General features: G+C 40.1%; 1 protein-coding gene across 1 annotated transcript in view; it reads left to right on the top strand.

Annotated features, from left to right (window-relative positions):
* The window catches only part of znrf1 (zinc and ring finger 1), a 48,054-nt gene that overhangs the window by 14,851 nt on the left and 13,005 nt on the right, over positions 1-20,198 (top strand). The window contains exon 2 of the mRNA XM_084059904.1: positions 13,826-13,921. Within this exon, the coding sequence (XP_083916030.1) occupies positions 13,826-13,921 (96 nt within the window). The remainder of the gene's footprint in view (positions 1-13,825; positions 13,922-20,198) is intronic.

The following is a 20,198-nucleotide window of genomic DNA, read 5'->3' on the forward strand; positions in this document are numbered from 1 at the left end:
TAATCGTCACTGCACATACTCCCACAGGCTGGGGCGGCACCTGTCAGCGGGGAGTGTTGGGCGGGGGGAGTAGGACGAAGGCTCTACGTCCTCCCGGTGGGGGCTCCTCACTGGCAGGTGAGTCAGTAGGATACGACTAGCAGTGACAACACAGAAATGTGTGTGGGGAGGAATCACTTGGCATAACGACTACATTTGGCAGAAAAAGGGGGAAATGTGGCCCATATGTCAGGTGCCTATCTAGCGTGAGGCGGCTTGAGGTACAAGTACATCCCCCCCAGGCCCCCACCATAATGTACAAGTGCACCCCCCCTGACATGATGCTAGTATGTCGCAGGGACCTACCACCAATGCAATTGTCAGTGTCAGGGACTGCAGTATTCATTGAATTGGCAACGACTAAATTGGCGACACAATGGGGAAAAAAGAAAAAGATTTATTTGACTATTGTGTTTATATCAAGCAGTGATTTTTACTGTTCAATATATTATGTACAGTATATGTTGTCATTCAAATGCTTTTTACATCAATTTGTGTGAACTACTGTAATAAATAACCCATCATCACATGATATAGTGATTAACTGCATGTTACAGCAGATACATTTATCCCTTCTGGTCCTTCGCCAGGCAGATTACACAATAACATCCCGAGGGCTCATTTGACTCTGAGAGTGTACACATGTGGACACTCTCAGTTAAACGAACACTCAGGACTTTATTTTACTGTCTAGTGTGTTAGTCACCATCTTGTTTACCCAGTCGACTGTGGCCCATTGAATTATCTAGAGGAAACCTAGGCTCTGAGGGGTTGGCTGGGCATTCAGGGACTGTCTAGCTAAAACATGACCATTTAACCCTCAGTGTCACTACAGAGCATATCTGTCGGCACAGTGGCCCGATTTCAATGTGTTTTTTTTTCTACCTTTATGTCTCTCTAAAGCCTAATTTATACTTCGTCGTATGATGGAGTCTAGGTATAATAACTCTGTCTCCCTCTCACAGCAGACCCCTCTCCCATGTACTGCCCTCGGTTTCACCTGCCTGCGTCTAAGGTCACTCAGTACCAAATAAATTTCATCTGCTTTCTTCTCTTCATCTCTCTCTCTCTCTCTCTCTCTTTCTCTCTCTCGCTCTCTCTCTCTCTCTCTCTCCCCGAGCTTCATCCCTCCTCTCTCCTCCCCCAACTTTTCATCCCCCGCTCCTCCTCTAAATCTCCCTCTTTTGGTCTCCATCTCTCTTTTTCTCCGTTCTGTTCTGTTCCCATGGAAACTGCTGCTCTTTCCGGTAAGGTAAAGAGAGTTGTTGAGAGGAGAAAGAGAGCGAGAGAGACAGAGACAGAGAGAGAGAAGAGAGAGGGAGTTTGTGTTAGGAGTGTAAGTTGTGATGTAATCGAACCAACGGCATCCTGGGTTCCCGTTTATGGTCATAGCGGCGGTAGGCCGGTGCCTGGGGATCGGTCAGCAGAATCTGCTGTGTGTGTGTGTGTGTGTGTGTGTGTGTGTGTGTGTGTGTGTGTGTGTGTGTGTGTGTGTGTGTGTGTGTGTGTGTGTGTGTGTGTGTGTGTGTGTGTGTGTGTGTGTGTGTGTGTGTGTGTGTGTGTGTGTGTGTGTGTGTCACTTTATACTTAGTTGTGCGGCGATGTCACACTCTGTAAAATAGCTGATCAACAAGCTCACAACGCCGACAAGCTATTTTCAATGCTGTCCTTAAAAAGTCCTCACAAGTATTGTGATACAAACCTGTGTGTGTGCGTACGTGCGTGCCTGTGTGTGTGTGTGCATGTGAAAGACTGTGTGGTGTATCTGTGTCGCACAGATACAGACACAGTGTATTAGTTGTATTAGTTGTTATGGACAGACATTTAATGTAGCTACAATTATGTATTTTCTCCAATTTCCCACTTCCTTATCTACTCGTTCCTGCTGTTTGTGTGTGTGTGAGTTGCTTGTTTTCACCTGGGTTTCTTACAGTTGCAATTTGTGTGTACATTAAGTACTGTATATTTCCTTAGTGGTTATCAAAGGTCACAGCCCCGGGTGTGACAGTCAGCACAATTAGAGTTGCTCACAAGTCTAATTTATACGTACTTGTCGAACGAGGAAGTACAAATCGTTGTATGACAAAGTCGCATCCTTGACGTGTTGTGAGCTTGTACTGTAGGTCAGCTATTTTCGTAGCGCGACACCATCGTACGACGGAGCATACATTGGGCTACAGTCTTTCCATCAGTATCAAGCCTAATTGTCTCCACCAGGCTGAAGGCGTGGCCGAGACTATGTTTTGCACCCTGTCCGTCCATCCATCCGTCCGTGTGTCTGTCTGTGAACAGCTAGTCTCTGGAACCGTTGGCCCGATCTACGTGATACACACACTCCCTGGATGCCAGGGCAGAACCTCTGCCCCAAATTATTCACATCGGCCTGTTATAGCGCCACCAGGAGGCCGATTTTTGCAACAAAAGAAAAATGATATAACTTGTCCAAACATCACACACATCGGTACACATGATCTCTATAGTCATGTGATCATATTCCACCCTGATTGGCTAAGATATGCATCTAAAGGTTGCAGGAGTGGTTTGCTTTGAACAAAATGCCTCAAATCATGAACGCAGCGTCCGATTGCCGGGAAAGGTTACACGTGCCTGTTTTAGCGCCACCAGGAGGCCTATGCATTCCGAACATTGCTGGCCCACAATAACCTACCTGACCTGGTGAAGACCTGTGCTCCGAGGAGCACTTGTTCTAGTTTATTCTTCGCCGCACTACGGTGTCGCGCGGCAAAAATAGCAGACCTGCAAGCTTGCACTAAATAGTAAACTATATTAAAAATAATGTATAAACTCCAAAACAACTCACTGTAACTGTAATCACTGGAAGGACTGCTACTGTCTAGGTTATAAGCGAATGTTTTATATTTAGTTTTGCTTGTCAATTCATCAAATACTGGACTATTGGATCAGGAATGTGACAATAACAAAAATATCTGCATGAATTCAAGGTATCATGGAGTGAGTAATTGATAGAAAACAAGAAATAACACTTGGTCATATATACCAGTTTGCGGCAAGCTAAAAAACATTACTAAGCATTACCAAAAATATTATTTATTAAACTCAAGATTGAAATTAAAGTGCCTCTCACTATTGGATTTATTCATGCAGTTGGGCCCAAACAATACAACATGTACAACTGTAGGCTAAACATAAACCAAAATAACTTACAACTAGGCTTGTAATAAAAACTGCAGTTTTAAATAACATTTTAAGATGTTTCAGAGACAGCGAATTTCATTCTTATTAATCTATTTATGTAATATAATCTTGACCTGAGTTTCTAATAATCATAATTTAACTATAGGCTATTGTATCAGATAGAGCGCTGACAACGTCATCATATGGGGGAGGGGTGGTCTCGGTAAACTGTGTTGTTTGGGCCATTCATCAATCAAATAGACTTTCTAAATAGCCTTATCAGACAACGTCACACTGATAGATGTAATGGAAAAATGGTCACAGCACTCGCACGGATTCCATCAAACTTTAAGATGCTGTTTTCCTCCCAGTGTGGAGGAAGGAGGTTTAGGATGTTTAATATGATCGCCCCCTCTTGAAATAAATACTCCTTGGTTTCTGTTGTGTGTAAACAATAATGGCGATTCTGAAGCAGTTGTCCTCCAAACCCCACCTCCAGTCGCTGTAATTAGAACGGAAGGAGCGCTCTGCAGAGAAGAGAGAACGTCCGTCGGCAGTTGTGATGCCATAGCTTTGAGAGGACGTTCTGGTGAACGTGTTGCGCTGACTGATTCAGTTGCAGTTCAGTGTTGACGCAACACCGGCGTTCAGAGTATGGGAAGACATTGCGGACTCCCCACTAGCTTAAGGGACTGCCAATGAGGAAAAAGTAACAAAGTAAGACGACTAGTTGACTGACGACTAGTTGCAGTGACTGAATATAGACCAGCTTTGCAAGCTGGTAAAAAGTCATTGGGGTGAACTTCCCCTTTAACGGTGACAGTCCTCTCTCTCTCTCTCTCTCTCTCTCTCTCACATATCAGTCTGCGTGACACTGCCTGCCTGGAGTGCCTGTGTATGTGTTAAATGTGTGCCATGTTACAGAGCTAAACCCCAGAGTAGCTTTGTGGTACAATCTCTGTCTTCAGCCTGACTGGAGAGGCTGTGCATGTCCATTTTTGTATATACCGCACACGCGCGTGTGTATCTGTATGTGTGTGTGTGTGTGTGTGTGTGTGTGTGTGTGTGTGTGTGTGTGTGTGTGTGTTTGTGTGTGTGTGTGTGTGTGTGTGTGTGTGTGTGTGTGTGTGTGTGTGTGTGTGTGTGTGTGTGTGTGTGTGTGTGTGTGTGTGTGTGTGTGTGTGTGTGTGTGTGTGTGTGTGTGTGTGTGTGTGTGTGTGCATCTGGAGCTGAATCTTTCCCTAGCTTGTATGCCAACCAGTGTCGGGAGTAGTGAACTACATGTAATTGAATTGAATCAAATTGAATTATATTTAATGAGTTTAACTATTTGTTTTTGGTAGCTTGCTGGTAGTTCAACTACATTCATATGTTTGCGTAGTGGTTCAGTAGTTAAAGCTGCAATCCAGCAAATGTATGCTCTTCCCGGGAGGCTACATTTGTACCAGTGAGACGGAACCCCCTGCCTGCCTGGGCCCGGGAGATATCACGCTTTGAGCTTCAGGCGGTACCACTCGTCAACCATGTAGTGTTCCTACGAACACATATCTCAATAGAAGAGCAGGGAAACCACTTCCAACCACTGCTGTTTTATTGCATTAACATACTCTACCACAGTGGTTCCCAAACGTGTTAGCTCAAGACCCAAAAGAGAAATGTCCCCGGGACCCAATCTAGTGAAAATAGACGATCTACAAGCTCACAACGTGTCGCGAAGTGATGCGTTGTGAGCATGTAGATCTGCTTTTTATATATGGAATTTCTATATATGAAATTCATGTTTAATTTCAGAAAATTGTAATATATAATATATATGTATTTTTTGTATTTGTATTTGTATTTAATAGTAAATGAAAAAAAGATATATTTACTCATGACCCATAAAAATGGGTCCACCACGACCACACAAATGGGTTCCGACCCTGTGTTTGGGAACCACTGCTCTACCATACAGATGGGACAAAATTATATTTTGTTCACAGAAAAAAGTTCCAGATTGCCATTATTTTATTGCCATTTTGTGTAGTTATCTACTGGAACTACAAACAATTTTGGGCCATCCCAGGAAAGGAATATTTTTTTGTTTTTATTTTAGCATTGCTTCTCTATTGTAATTGAACCTAGTTTGACCAGCCTTGTCCATTGTTCTTTCATTCTGACCACTGTGAGGGCATGGTGCATTCGTCTGGCTGGACTCGAGCCAATTAAACCCTCTATACCAGTGATTCCCAAATGGGCCATTTTTATGGGTCGTCACTCGTCACTAAATATCTTTTTTTTTAAAATATTTTTGGAAAATGTTCCCCCCAGAATAGTGATGCTAGGGTGCAAGTGTCTAGTTTCTGCAAGACAGGTGTCTGACTGATGAACATGTACATATATCAGAAAACAAAGCTGACATTCCTTGTACTTTCCAAAGAATAGTGGGCTATTTTTTTGGGTTTATCTACAGGTCTGACCTGTTAACAAATGGACACTTCTTGCAATTATCAGTTGATTTGCATTTCTTGCTGGCATGTGACTTTTTTTCTACATATCTACATTATGTCAATTTGATGAAATTGATCTTTTTCTTTTTTTTACAAAGTAGTTTGAACTACTTTTTTCTAAGTAGCTTTAGTTAACAAACTAGATCTCTCCCTTGGGTGGCTTTGCTGTAGTTCAACTTCTTCCAGTGTGAAGTAATTGGAAGCTTCAAAGCTATGCTTTCAAAGTAGCTTCCCCAACACTGCTTACAACTAAAACACCCTCCAGAGAGACAGTGGGAGCTCCTGCAGATGAGTCTGTCTCCGGTTTGTCTGCTGTATAGAGCTATGTCTCAGATAGTTTCTTTGAACAATGTCCTTAGTTAACCTCGACTGGCGTGGCTTGTTTTTATTTTTGTGCTTGCGTTAAAGTGGAGCTCTTTCTGCAGAATGTGCCTAAGGCTGCCTGTCACGATCACAAAATATTTAGTTGACGATTAATTGCCATGTAAAAAATTACGATCAACCATTTAATTGTTTATTTGGCTTTAAACATTGGAGCATATACATAAAAATGACATTTCTGCTTGCCTTTTAGATAGATCTATGTGGCATTGTACTACATTTCTGAAAATGACTAATTCCTGAGACATTTGTGTTAGTGAAGGTATCCCTAAACCTAGCTCTAATATAAATAAGTATATGAAAATATTGCTATAGCCTCACAATGGTAAAAAAAAAAAGAGAAGATTTTTGGTTTATTGAAAGCATGACTGTGTTAAGTTAAGTGTTAATTTTATTGTGGCTTCTAACATATGTTTTAGTTTTTTTCTAAAAAGAACTATGGCAAATATGGCAAATAACTTAAATATACAAAGAAATGGTACCCATTATCAAAATAGCCCAGAACAGGCCATGCATTTAATAATTTTATACCTTGAAAAACTTTAGAAAATAGCGGAAATAGACGATATACAAGCTCACAACACGTTATGAGCTTGTAGATCTGCAATTTTTGCTATTTTTCAACAGATTCATTTATACACATGATTATGAGGATTATGCACACTTATTGCAATAATTTAACCAATTAAGACCGGCAAAGCCTATACGTTGTAATACCTTTAAAACCGGGAAAGCATCTGTGTCATTTTAGACGTTGCTATGTGTATAGCTACAGGATTTTTTTCAAATTCTCTGAATAAACATTTTTCTGAAAACTTTAAAAAGGATTTAGAAGCTGTTTTTAAAAATTGGCCTCAGGTCTAAATGTATTAATACAAATGTGTCCTCAGCTGTGATGCTCTCATGAATAAGATTAAAAATGTGTTTTGAAATAGTCAAGAGACTCAAGACCTGTAGATAGATAGATAGAAAACCTCAAGTGAAACCTGGTGCTGTTGTTCACTATCTAAAAGCACGTAAAGAGCAGAGGATGTGTTGGCCAAAAAGGCTATCTTATTATCTCTTTACAGGAAATAGTCCTCCTTTAAATTAAGCGTATTGTTTCATCTATAATTGGCTGGGTCTCCCTGTTGGGTCAAAACCAAATTGTGTTAAAATATAAATATATAAATAAAATAAAATAATCCAAAAGATAGAATAGATACTGTAGAATAAATCATATTAAAGCTATTCGCACTTTATTTGGAATGGAACGGCTACTGAATATCCAGGCTAAGACTATGGCCATTGTGCGTACGCACTAGCACTTTCAGAATTAAAATAAGAGGACAAACTGAGAGCTAAAACTGTTTAGACAATGGACTTTTTTCTGCCAACACAAGTATGCCTACCCACGCCAAGACATTGTATAGTTGAACAGAAACAATTCCTCTCTTTTTTGGTTCAGCCTACCATCTGCTCCACTTCTTTCCAGTGAGTAACGGAGGTATTTGGTCAAATTGCTGATTCTGCAGTCTGTAAAGGAGCCTGCAGTAGAATGTGTCAGATGAGAAAAAACTACATGGAAAACAAAACAACTATACTATAATGTTTGTCAAATTATGCAGTCATGTTAAGCTGCAGTAAAAGAATTACCATAAAAAAAGATGAAAGGCCCATGGTGGCAAATGACAGAGACTTTACAGTCTTCATTGTAAACCTCCAAATTACTGTAGTATGATTGTAATGTTATGTTATTTTAAAATGTTACTTGCAACCATTTGTATGTTAGTCTTTGTATATGTTGAGCTGCAACAGTTTAAGGCGTGGGCCTTCTGCAGGGGGTCTGGGACCCCCAGGGGTCCTCAGAGTTACCTCAAGGAGGCCTCCAAATCTTTGTGTGATATCAACAAAAAATACATGAATTTACACAACACTGGTGATAGTACTGCAAGCAAGTCTATGAAGCTATCTATATGAAATCTATGCAACCAAATGTTGGACAATATGTAGTAGGGGAACCTGCTTCAGCTCTCTCTCAGCAACGGACACACACACACACACACACACACACACACACACACACACACACACACACACACACACACACACACACACACACACACACACACACACACACACACACACACACATGCGCGCACGCACGCACGCACACACGCACGCACATACAAATTAAGACATAGTCATTACAAAAATTAAGACATAGTCATTACAAAAATAACTAAACAATACAATTGAAAACAAGAGCAAGAGAACATTGATATAATAAAACACATAAAAGTGATTTAGCAGATTAAAAAGATTTAGCAGATTAAAAAGACAGGACTTCAACTTATTCTTAAAAACACCAAGAGAGCTTGCCATTCTGAGTTCAAGTGATAGAGTTTTCCACAACTTTTCTTAGGGCATATAAGAAAAAAGGCATCTCGCCAATGTGTTTGTGAAATACTTTGAGAATATCTAAAGGAAGGTGGAGGAAAACCTATTATTACGCGCTTTATAAACAAATAAAACAGTTCCAAAAACAACTCTAAAAAGTACTGGGTAGTCAGTGCAGTGCCACCAGAACTGGAGTAATATGGAAAGAAAGGGACTTCAGGAAGGGCTGCTACAGCATGCGGTACTGAGCAATGTTCACTTGGTAGCAACTACAAATCAAAAGAAATCAGATGCCTCCCATCACATTTCCTGTCAATCTGTTTTCCTCTGTCCTCTTTGTCTCATTGCTTCATGTCTCTTGACCTCTCATTCCCTCCAGTGTTCATACCTCACTCAATCTCATGATTCATCCATACTCCCTCTATTTACTTGTTTTCTGCTCCCTTTTTCTCCCTGTTGCTCCTTTTGCAATTTTCATTCTTTTAGAAAAAAGAAAAATGAAATGCAGCACCTTTTCTTGACCCTCTGTCAGTCATATTTCACTTCTTTCTTTCCAGCATTTGTCTTTTTTCATCTCTCTTTCCTTGTCTTCACCTTACCGGATTTTTGCATTGTGTGGTGGATCGTGTTGGTGATTTATCACACTGTGTGGTCCTTCATTCACTGCACTGTGTAACCGTACTACTGTGATGTGTGTCTTTTTCCTCAACCTTTATCCACACGTATATGCCATAATGTCTACCGTTGCTAATACAGATAAGAGTGTGGATCAGAAAAACAATAACGAAACTTTAATTTCCGCCTTAGTTATCATCTCAGACTCCCACAGATATTTTATGCGAGGTTTGAATACAGTTAGATTTTTACGGCCCTATTGATTTGGTCAGAGAGTTGTTTGTGCAGCCATTATCCATCCAAGCACTGGTTTGATTTAAACCGGCTCGTCCTGCAGACTGGGTCTATCTACAGTCCAGGCCTGCTGTGTGGACATTATTTATCATTATGTGACAGTCTGATCCATGTTTTAATCATATTGTCTGTCGGTATTGGCTTTTCTCTCAGTCACCGCTCATAGCGTCTTCATATCTTGATTGAACGTAGGTGTAGGTATTATTACCTGGGGGTTGTGCAAGAATTGCGTATATGTTTAATGTAATGTCATAGATTAATCAATGTGTGAGGCTATACAAATAGTCTACAGTAGGCCTATGCATACAGTATTGACTAAGTGGAAATGTTATTAGATTGTTTTATATTTTTTTATTCATTTGTTTATTTATTTATTGAACAACAAATGACATAACAGTATAGCACTCCCTGTGCCTTTCCTCTTCATTTACACGGAGAATGCAGTGTATAAATCATATAACATTTTTAAACAAAAAATGACTGCTGGACAGGGTTGTTATATTGTTGTGTTTTTAATTCAGACGTTGTTACTATTTTGATTGCAATATTTCTGTTTTAGTTCTCACAGTTTGTGGCTTTTCAATGTTTTCTAGTTTTTCAACATTAGCTTTTGTATTTTGATTGTCATTGTAATCCTGTTTATTTTATTTGCCTCCCTGGGGTTGAGAACCAGCGACCTTTGCGTCACAGGGCATGCTTCACCTTTGGGCAGTGACAATCCCTTCCTCACATATTTATGTGCTATAATAAAAATGGTTTAGTGAGAGTTGCACTGCAAAAATGCTAAGTGAGTTCAGTTGCTATGTATTATAGAAAATGACCTCAGTGCCCTTAGCGGTAATAGTACTGTGTGATACCATTTACTCTGAGTGTATGTAGCCTTGCTATTCCCCTTCTAATCATGACACAGGGGAGAGATAAAGTTGTATTGTGCTGTACTGAAATTTAGTTAAACTGAAATTAAAGAAAATGTTCAGCCTGCCGTTTCTCTCATTCTGGGAGTAATTCTGTCATTCTACAATTTTGTTCTGTCACACTTGTAGAAGATTACTGTATAGTGTATACATTATTTACATAAAATATAACTTTTAGAATGGTTGTTGTTGAGTTATATTTATGTAAGCTGTATTATTTCTATAGGTTTTAATGTTTGGAATTGTGTGTTATATGGATTTATTGTATTTGTGACATTCTAGAGCAAACACTACAATACCACTACAATCAAAAAGATGAGTTTTAGTGCTGTTTGCCCAACACACCAAGAGAGAATTCTTTATCTCCACTATTTGTAGCTTTTATATTTAGTCAATTACTCAATGTCCTCCTCCTTAGCCACATTAGGCGAACAACTGCATTAAGTTCAAAGTAGCTTCAGCTACTTTTACTAAGTAACATGCATTGTAGCTAGCAACTTATTTTGAAAGAGCTTTTAGTGTAGCTCAGTAACTTTTTTAACTTGTAGCTTAGCTAGAAAGCTTAAAGCTTGCCCAACACTGGTAATATTGATTATTAAATGTTGGACTGGACTCGGAAGAATGGAATGGAAGAGTCCGGCTAGAAGAAGAAAAAATCTAATATCTCTTTCTCTCTCTCTCTCTCTCTCTCTCTCTCTCTCTCTCTCTCTCTCTCTCTCTCTCTCTCTCTCTCACATGTGCACGAGCACACACACACACACACACACACACACACACACACACACACACACACACACACACACACACACACACACACACACACACACTGTATGTACCATGCATGCATGAATACAATTAGTTTGTGTGCGTGATTGTGCTGAGTGAGAATGGCATGGGACAATTCGACAGTGGTTTCAAATTTGAATGTGACTCCTGCGTGCGTGCGTGCGCTGTGTGCGTGTGCGTGTGCGTGTGCGTGTGTGTGTGTGTGTGTGTGTGTGTGTGTGTGTGTGTGAGAGAGTGTGCATACAAGTAGTAAATATGTGATGTAGATATTAAGACATCCAACATCAAAGACTAGACGCGCACACCCGACCCCTTGAAGGCTGGTGCTGGCCCCGAAGTGAACTGAGATCAAATAAAAAGGTGGAGCCGCACACTATAGCTCCCTTTGTCAGTTATTTTTAATTTTTCAGTTACAGAGTGACATTTTGAGCCCATGCTCTAAGAAGAGCATGGTCGCGAAACATCACTCTGAAACTGCACACATGTCACACACGGAAATATGCACAATGTGCACATTTACAGTAATTTAACCAGGCAGGTTGCTTAAGAAACAAATTTGACTTGAAGACAGTAACTCAGAGTTGAGAGAAGAAATCAGAGACAAGCGAAAAGTGCCAGTTTAGCATAAACCAGATCCCCTTGAGTATGTTACTCCTTGCATGCCCTCTCTCTCTCTCTCTCTCTCTCTCTCTCTCTCTCTCTCTCTCTCTCTCTCTCTCTCTCTCTCTCTCTCTCTCTCTCACATACACACATACAGTACCACTTTAATTAATTTATGATCCAATCCGGTGATTTATTTTTGTACCTATCTAACCTTATGCGCCGCTTGAATATATAAAATGTCCCCGAGGAACTTTTGTGGTGCTCTGTGAGTTCAGTTGACAAACACGCACAAAACAAAGTTACAGAACACACACACACGTTGACACATTCAAACACACATCATGTCCCCTACTGGACCCACGTGCAGTATGATAACCCTCCATCTCTCCTAGAATGCCTGAACTCTTTCACCTTTCTTCTGCACCTCTTTTTCACTCATTTCCTCTATCTCTCCCTCTGTATGTCCCTATGGAGTATCTGAAAATAGCAGCCAGGGGAAAAGTGGGTCAGCTGCCATGGGGGGGTGGGGGGCTGGGTGGTGGTGGTGGTGGTGGTGGTGGTGATGGTGGTGATATTATGTGTGTCTGTGACGGTGTGTTCATGAGAGAGAAAAAGCCAGAGTTGATGTGTGGTTATATAGGGCTGCAAATATTGATTATTTCTATTATTGACTATTTCTTATAATCGATTAAATTGATTATTCTGATTAACTGTTGCATCCCTAGATGTGTGGTTATATGTACAGTATCTGACTCTGTACATGAACAGTATATCTTTCTATCTGTCCATCTGTGTATCAGTCTAATAATGAAACGATTTATCTTGCTATACCCACTTGTCTCGTTGTCAGCCCCTGTCTGTCTGCCTCTCTGTTTATCCCCTCAAATCATGATCCCATCTTTTCACACCCTAGTTAAGAAGAAATTGGGTGTTGCAATCACAGAGAGACCATCTAGCATGATTTAATAATAAAGCCAATATTGCATAGTCAACCCCTTTCAACCTGGTGTCTCTGTTTTGGTATGTCTTTATAGATGTAAAAAACTGTGCTTAAGTGGTTAATGCATTTGAGGATTGCAATGTTATTTCCCCCGCTAAATGTCGCAGTGTTATTTACCTGTCTCTTTGCAAGATAACATTGAAATGCATGGCTTGGCTCGCTCATAACAAACATTGATAAAATGTAACTGCGTGGCAGTCAATGGGGCCAATCTGATTTGCACTACAAATGTTGGATGGCTGCTTGTTTGACTGGTATTATCTGACACAATGTCTGTTTTCAGCAGTGTGATGTAAACTCAACTCATGTGGCCCAGCGGTCAATCCAATTAGCTGTTATGTGCTAAACTAATACAGTTAGGGCTAATGGGCCCCAACCGAACAGCACAGGAGGGGACAACTGAAATGTTTTCAAACAGCAAAGAGAAAGAGAGGGATATTGTATGATTGACAGGGTCAAAGTGTCAAAGATAATGAATGATGGAAAAAAGAGAATATCACGCAAGAGATACACTTACGTTTGGTTTGGAAGCCACAATGTCTGATCTTTGTGATTGGATGGAGTCCTACAGTACAAACAACGATATCTAGGTATAGTCACAGGACAGTAATCAGCATTGAGATAACTGATTTAGTGTAGTAGAGCAGTGATTCTTAAGTGGGGCCTGTTGGAGAGGGAAATATTAAATGAATATATATATATATATATATATATATATATATATATATATATATATATATATATATACACACACACACACACACACACACACACACACACACACACACACACACACACACACACACACACACACACACACACACACACACAGATCTCCATATTTCCTGTTGACACTGACAATTTGCTCTTTCTGCTTTTTTTAAAGCCATTTTGCAGTAGAGGGGCTGCAGCCAGGGGCTATGGCTATTTGGGTGTCCTTGGCATGGAAAGGTTTGGGAACCCCTGTTGTAGAGTAGCCTACTTTTGCGCGTCGCGACATATTATTCAGCCTTCATATTAACTCCATGAGTTAGTGAAAAATTCCATATGGTAGCAGCGTTTTCTAGACCCGCTCTTATTGGCCGCGACACTGCCGTGATTAGCAGTGAGTACTTCACTGCCTTTCCACTGTTAGCTTGGCCTGATCTGTTCTCTGCTCTTCTTCCTAGGATTTAAGTGTCCTGTCTGCTCCAAGTCTGTGGCATCCAATGAAATGGAAGTTCACTTCATCATGTGTCTAAGCAAGCCCCGCCTCTCCTACAATGGTGAGAAACACCTCTTCCTGTGTCTATACGTACCTTGTTCTATGTTTCTGTGTTATTGAGTTCTATGTTTCTGTGTTATTGAGATATGACCAATTGTGACATTTTAAGCCTGACCTTGATTGTGACCATTGACGCACACAAGAAAGCACGCATGCACCCACGCACTTACGGCAGCACGTACGCACCTGCACGCACACGCACACGCACACACACACGCACACGCACACGCACACGCACACGCACACGCACATGCACACAGACACACGCGTTACAATGAGCATACTCATGGGTATTTATTTTCAATGTGCAGATATTCTAATGAATATTCGGAAGTGGATGCAGGCCTGTTTTCTTGATGTCTGCTGTCTTGTCAGTCTGCCTTCCAAAACATCATGAGAATAAATGTAAATGAGAGGAATGATGGCAGTGTAGAATATGTATAAATTATTTATTACACATTATGTCTTTAACTTTTTAACAAAACAGCCATCACATACAGCACCTTTAATCGAAAAATGATTAGTAAAATAATCGGTAAGAAAACAATGGATAGGTCGAGTCGTACATGTCACCTAGCCACAAAGCAAACCTGAGGAGATTCAGCATTCCGAAATACTTTGTGTTTGTATTGCTCAAATGTGCCACAAATTACATTTTCCTTTAAATGGTCTATGACAGGAAGCTCCCAGCCTCCTCTCGAGGCCATTTTGATTGACATCTCCTAGCAACCCTTGGGCCTTGTTGCATGGTGTTGTGAATTTAAAGTTCTGGTCTTTACCCTACATCAGCCTGCTGACAATAAAAACAAAATACACAAGGGTCAACGAAATCGCAACAACGGCAGATATAGCTGAGTCCTAGACGGTCTGGTAATGAGAAGGTCGCCCAGTCTATGTGTTGAAGTGTCCCTGAGCAAGACAATTACCCCCAAACTGCTCCCCAGGTTTCGTATTAGTGGCACATCTCTACTGCTCCTAATAGTTAGGATGGGTTAAATGCAGAGGACAAATTTCATGTATGTGCAAATGTACAGTGACAAATACCACCATACCTAACAACTTAAGGGGACCATTTTATTTATTCACTTTATGTATTAATGATACAATATGTCACACTCCATTATTAATACCAACATGTCTTTTATTGTTATTGTTGTTATTGTTGCTCACAAACCAGTTCGAGATCAACACCGGGATCAAACAGGATTGTCTATTACCCCAATTCTTGTTTTTACAAGTCATTGACTGGATTATGAGAACAACAACAGAACAAAGAAAGAATGGAATCCAGTGGACATTATAGACACAGCTATATGATTTAAACTTTTCAGATGACCTGGCACTACTGTAAAATAGTCATTATTAGATGCAAGACCAAAATACTTTTTTTGGTCAGAGACTTCCTCACAAGTAGGACTTAACATCCATAAGGGAAAAACAAAAACCATGAGGATAAATAGAACCAGTGCAGAACCAATCATACTAGAAGAGGTAGAGTCCTTCACCTTGGGGAGTATCATCAACAGGCAGGGTAGTGGGTGCGGATGTAAAAGCATGGATAGGCAAGGCAAGGACAGCATTTCTACTGCTCAAGAACATCTGGCGCTCTAGAGAGATACAGCAAACAACAAAAATCGGAATCTTCAACGCCAACATAAAATCAGTCCTGCTTTATGGCCCGGGCAGAGACATGGAGAATGACAAAGACCACAATAAATAAAGTGCAAACCTTTATCAACAAATGTCTCAGAAGAATCCTGAAAATACACTGGCCCGACAAGATCAGCATTAATGATCTGAGGATGAAGACAAAACAACTCCCAGCAGCAGACGAAATTGGACGAAGAAGATGGAGATGGATTGGGCACACACTGTGCAAACCAGTGTCAAACACCACCAGACAGGCTCTGACTTGGAACCCTGAAGGCAAGAGAAACAGAGGCCAGCCAAAAAGCACCTGGCGGCGGGATATCCAGGCAGACACCAAGAGACTGGGATACACCTGGTTGCAGAGAGAAATAACGCCAGTGACCGAGAACTCTATTCCCCAGTAGGGGTGTAAGCTGTAAGGCATAAGTAAAGTAAGTTGTTTGGTACCTGCATACGAATGATCACTTTTTGATTGCTCTTTGTGTCCAATTTATAATCCTAGCAGTTGTTTAAGACTAATTATTACGCGGCTTGGTTGAAAGCTTGATTCTGATTGGTCAATCACTGAATTCAGCTGTGTGTTATTTTTGAATAATGACCAGCTGAGCTCAATAACTGTCTAATCAAAGGCTCAGAGCACCTGCTCATATCAATCTGCACTGCTTGATTTGCCATACCCAACATGGCAGCTACGTAAACAAACACATGGTGTCGTTTACAGCTAAACATTGCTCTCAAGAAAGTTTTAGAAAATATTTGAAGCGAGAAATAGACAATGCAGTAACCGAATATTGTTCGTTTCCTTTTTTTTATCAAGTCCAGTTTGATATAAAATATGTTATTTGGCATTCAATTAGATGTTTTCTAAATTATATAAGCAACACAGCCTCAAACATGGCCTCAATTTTAATTGGGTGTGGGGGTGATTAGGGACCTGGATATTTGAGAACCACTTTTTTTAATTGTCTGTGTACTACTCTGTATACGTTCATTCTGATGCCTAATTTATACTTCTGTCTCACTAGAGAAAAATAAGCATATTCTCATCGAGTTACCGAGTATAAAAATTAGCCTCTCTTTCCATCCATCGTCTGTCTCACTCTCTCTTCCACTCGCTAACACATTTCTAGAGTGGGTCATGTTTTTAATACTATGACCTCTATGTAAGGTGCTGCCCTGGCAGTACCTGCATCATAGAGAGAAGACAAGTTTAACATATCAAATGGTACAGTTCATAACCTTTAATTCATGCAGACAGATTATCATGCAAATGTAGGAGAATGTGACATTTATGTGGGCATAAATATCACTCAGCTGGACCCCAGTGAATCCACTGGGTTTGAGATAGGATTTCTTATTTCATTGTGTGGGTTGGGATCATACAGATCACTTGAAAAGTCCTAGATATGTTGAGATATATTTTGATATAAAACATGTATTCCCGCTTATTCCAGTTTTGAAGCTAAGTTAAGGTTTGAGTTTTGTTGTGCAAGGTCCTTGTTCAGATTCATATGTGGCACTGTAGAACATCTTCCAGCTTAAACGTTATTGAGATCCAAAGGTCATCCATTTTACACTGTATATGGGTGAATTGTCATTAAAGATTAAAACAGCATTATAAAAGACACCCAGTCTTCTGTGATCTACAAGGGAAGCTACTTTGAAAGCATAGCTTTGCAAGGTACCAATTACTTCACTGTGGAAGATGATGAACTACACCAAAGCTACCTTAGGGAGAAATCTACTTTAATTAATGCTACTTAGAAACTTAGTAAACATAGTAAGATAAGATGATTATATTGACAATGTACATGCAATGCAAAATTGTAACAAAATATAATACAAAAAACATCATATGCCAGAAAAGAAGTGCCAACTTGGTTGTAGGGGATACATTAATCGTAAAAAAAATAAAATACCTCATTATTGATGGAAAGTGCAAGAATGTCAGCTTTGGTTTTGCGTACAATGTCCCAAAAACATTCAAAAAGCTAGAGTGAGAGTGAGCATGTCACTCCCCAACTCTCTCAACGTGTTTCCTGTCTCTCTCCACTGTACTGTCAAATAAAGGCAAAAAAAGGCTCCCAAAAATAAAGGTTCTGTGTTGCGATATGAGGGTCTGGTGTTACTGTCGTCCAGTGTGATTTCTCAGTTGGAATTCAAACCGGGCCGATCGGCATCCTTTGAATGTGATGATGTAACATAGCATGATGTTGCTATTGAAGCTGTTTTGAAAAGACTGCCAGGAATAATAACATGTAATTAAATGGAAATTCAGGCTTAGTGGCAGGCTATTCAAAAACCCACAGTCTAGTACTGAAATAGACAATCATTAATCTCAGAGTTCAGTGTTACACCAAATTTGGTGATTTATCTTGTAATTGTTTGAGGGATGAACCAATCGCTGAGGACTCCCAAGCTACTGCAAAATGTTAAACTTCTAGTTCTTGCATGGTTGCCTGGATTGACAGTAGCAATGTCTGACCATTGCCCCCGGGAACTCTGGGAGACAGTGTGACAGTTACTAGCTTCACTGACAGCCTTCTGGCAGTGTCTGCACCGGGCACTTGCGTGTGTGCGCACATGCACACATGTATTAAGGGCCCTTAAGAGAGAGGTGTTAATATTTCTAAAATAAGTATAGAAAATATAGCTGCAAAGTGGCGATTCAGGGGTTCAACACGGACCGTTAGAAGTTAAAACCTGCAAGGGTTCTAGACCTTTGACAGTTTCTGACACTTACATTACAGATAGCTACCAGGTTTTATGATGATCGGAAAGACACAAGTCAAAATGTCATAACATGTAGAAGACAGACTTTACTAGTTCTAGGCAAATTTGTAGAGTGAGAATAGATGGATGTGTGTTGAAAACTTTGTTTAAATTGGACTCATTATGATTCATGCACACAACCTTCAATCGTTGGTGAAATTTTCATGTCTCTACCATTTACTATCTCATGGGAATTCACAAAATTGCAGCAGAGGGAGGAGAAGAGGAATTAGCACAAAAACAATAGGGTTATAGCCCTTCAGGGTTGAACCCTTAATTACTAGAACATTAGCATGTGAAAGAAAAGCAATAACGTAAAAATAACAACCACACAAAACTTTGGTCTTTAGTGGAGAAAATGAGCAAGAGATGACTTAAGCAAAGATAGATTTGTACGTACTTATTCAGCAGCTGTACAGTGGCTAATATGTCTTAATTAAGACTAGTGTCATTCACCACCATTGGCCAGAATTTATTAAATGGAAGTTAAAACTGGACAATTATGAGTATATGCAGTATACTCATGTTGTCATATGAGTAATATAAGTAGCAGTTAACAAGGTCCCACATACAGTTAATTCCTTAGTGTTAACTCAGTTCTGAGAATGTAAAACAATTCATGGGTCCATTTTTGGTGAGATATATTTTGCATATTGTTCTTTTTTTGCTAAAAGGTCAAAGCTTTATATTCCAGCTCTGCAGTAAACAGAAAATACGTAAGCTCAGGATATCAATTTTATCCAATCAGGATAGAGAACTCCTCAAAGATATTTTATCAGCTTCAATTTGACAGTGTTCCAGTTCCAATTTTGTCTGCTCATGGTATCCTGGCCTCATAATGTATTTCCCCTTTACTAAAGGGTGTGGGAGAGATGGGGAGACGCCTGTTACTGAACAAACGCTATGCAGCAATGATTGCTATCAGAATACAGAGCTACTGTATTTGACACTCATTTTAGCAAAGAAAATATCACTTTACAGTACGCCACCTTCAATGCACACAGGACTTTACTGTGCAAAAAAACAAAAAGTAAAAATAAAACAGGTTCCACCCCTGGAGCTGAATCAAGGCTGTTGTAAAAGATTGAATGATGGAGGCAGATTGGAGAGTGAAGCTGTCTCAGGGAAGATGGGATGTGGAGTGATGGAATACCCTGATGGCTGATAACACAAGAGAGGAGAGAGGCTAAAAGGAGAGAGTCCGACTCTGGCTGTTCTGTCACTCTTTATTTCTGGAAAATTACTCTCCCTCTCTCCGTTCACCCCTCCTGTGCTGTCTCTTGCCGTCTCCTGCTTCCACTTTTTCTCTCCTTTATGTCTGTCTTTAAAGTCTGGTTTAACCCATTCAATCCGGGAACGCATCACTGTCATTTTAGATTTCTTGGGCTATTCAAAAATAGCAGATATACAAGCTCATAGCGTGGCACCGAGTGCTATGAGCTTGTAGATCTGCTATTTTTGAAAAATCGTGAAAACTTGTGCAGATCTTTGAATATATATATATTTTAAAGCGAACATTTTAAACTCTTTAACACTTTAAATCTTTGCTTCTGGGTGGGGGGGTCCCACTCCCTAGAACAAAATATTTTGAGATGGGGGTCCTCAGCCAAATGCATATATTTTGGGGGTCCTTGACATGAAAAAAGTTTGAGAACCACTTATATTATAGCAACATAGTTAGAAGACATTCGTAGAATCCCCAGAAGCAAAGATTTGAGTTTCACGATAAAAAAAAAAAAGAATAGTTGAATAGTCAAAGAAATCTTAAAAATGACACAAATGATGCTTTCCCGGCCTTGAAGGGTTAATACGTTGTTGCGCGGCCGGTGTCACATGGTCGGAAATAACCGATCTAC

The sequence above is a fragment of the Gymnoscopelus microlampas genome, assembly GCF_963454915.1.
Source record: "Gymnoscopelus microlampas genome assembly, chromosome: 6".
Classification (NCBI taxonomy): Eukaryota; Metazoa; Chordata; class Actinopteri; order Myctophiformes; family Myctophidae; genus Gymnoscopelus; species Gymnoscopelus microlampas.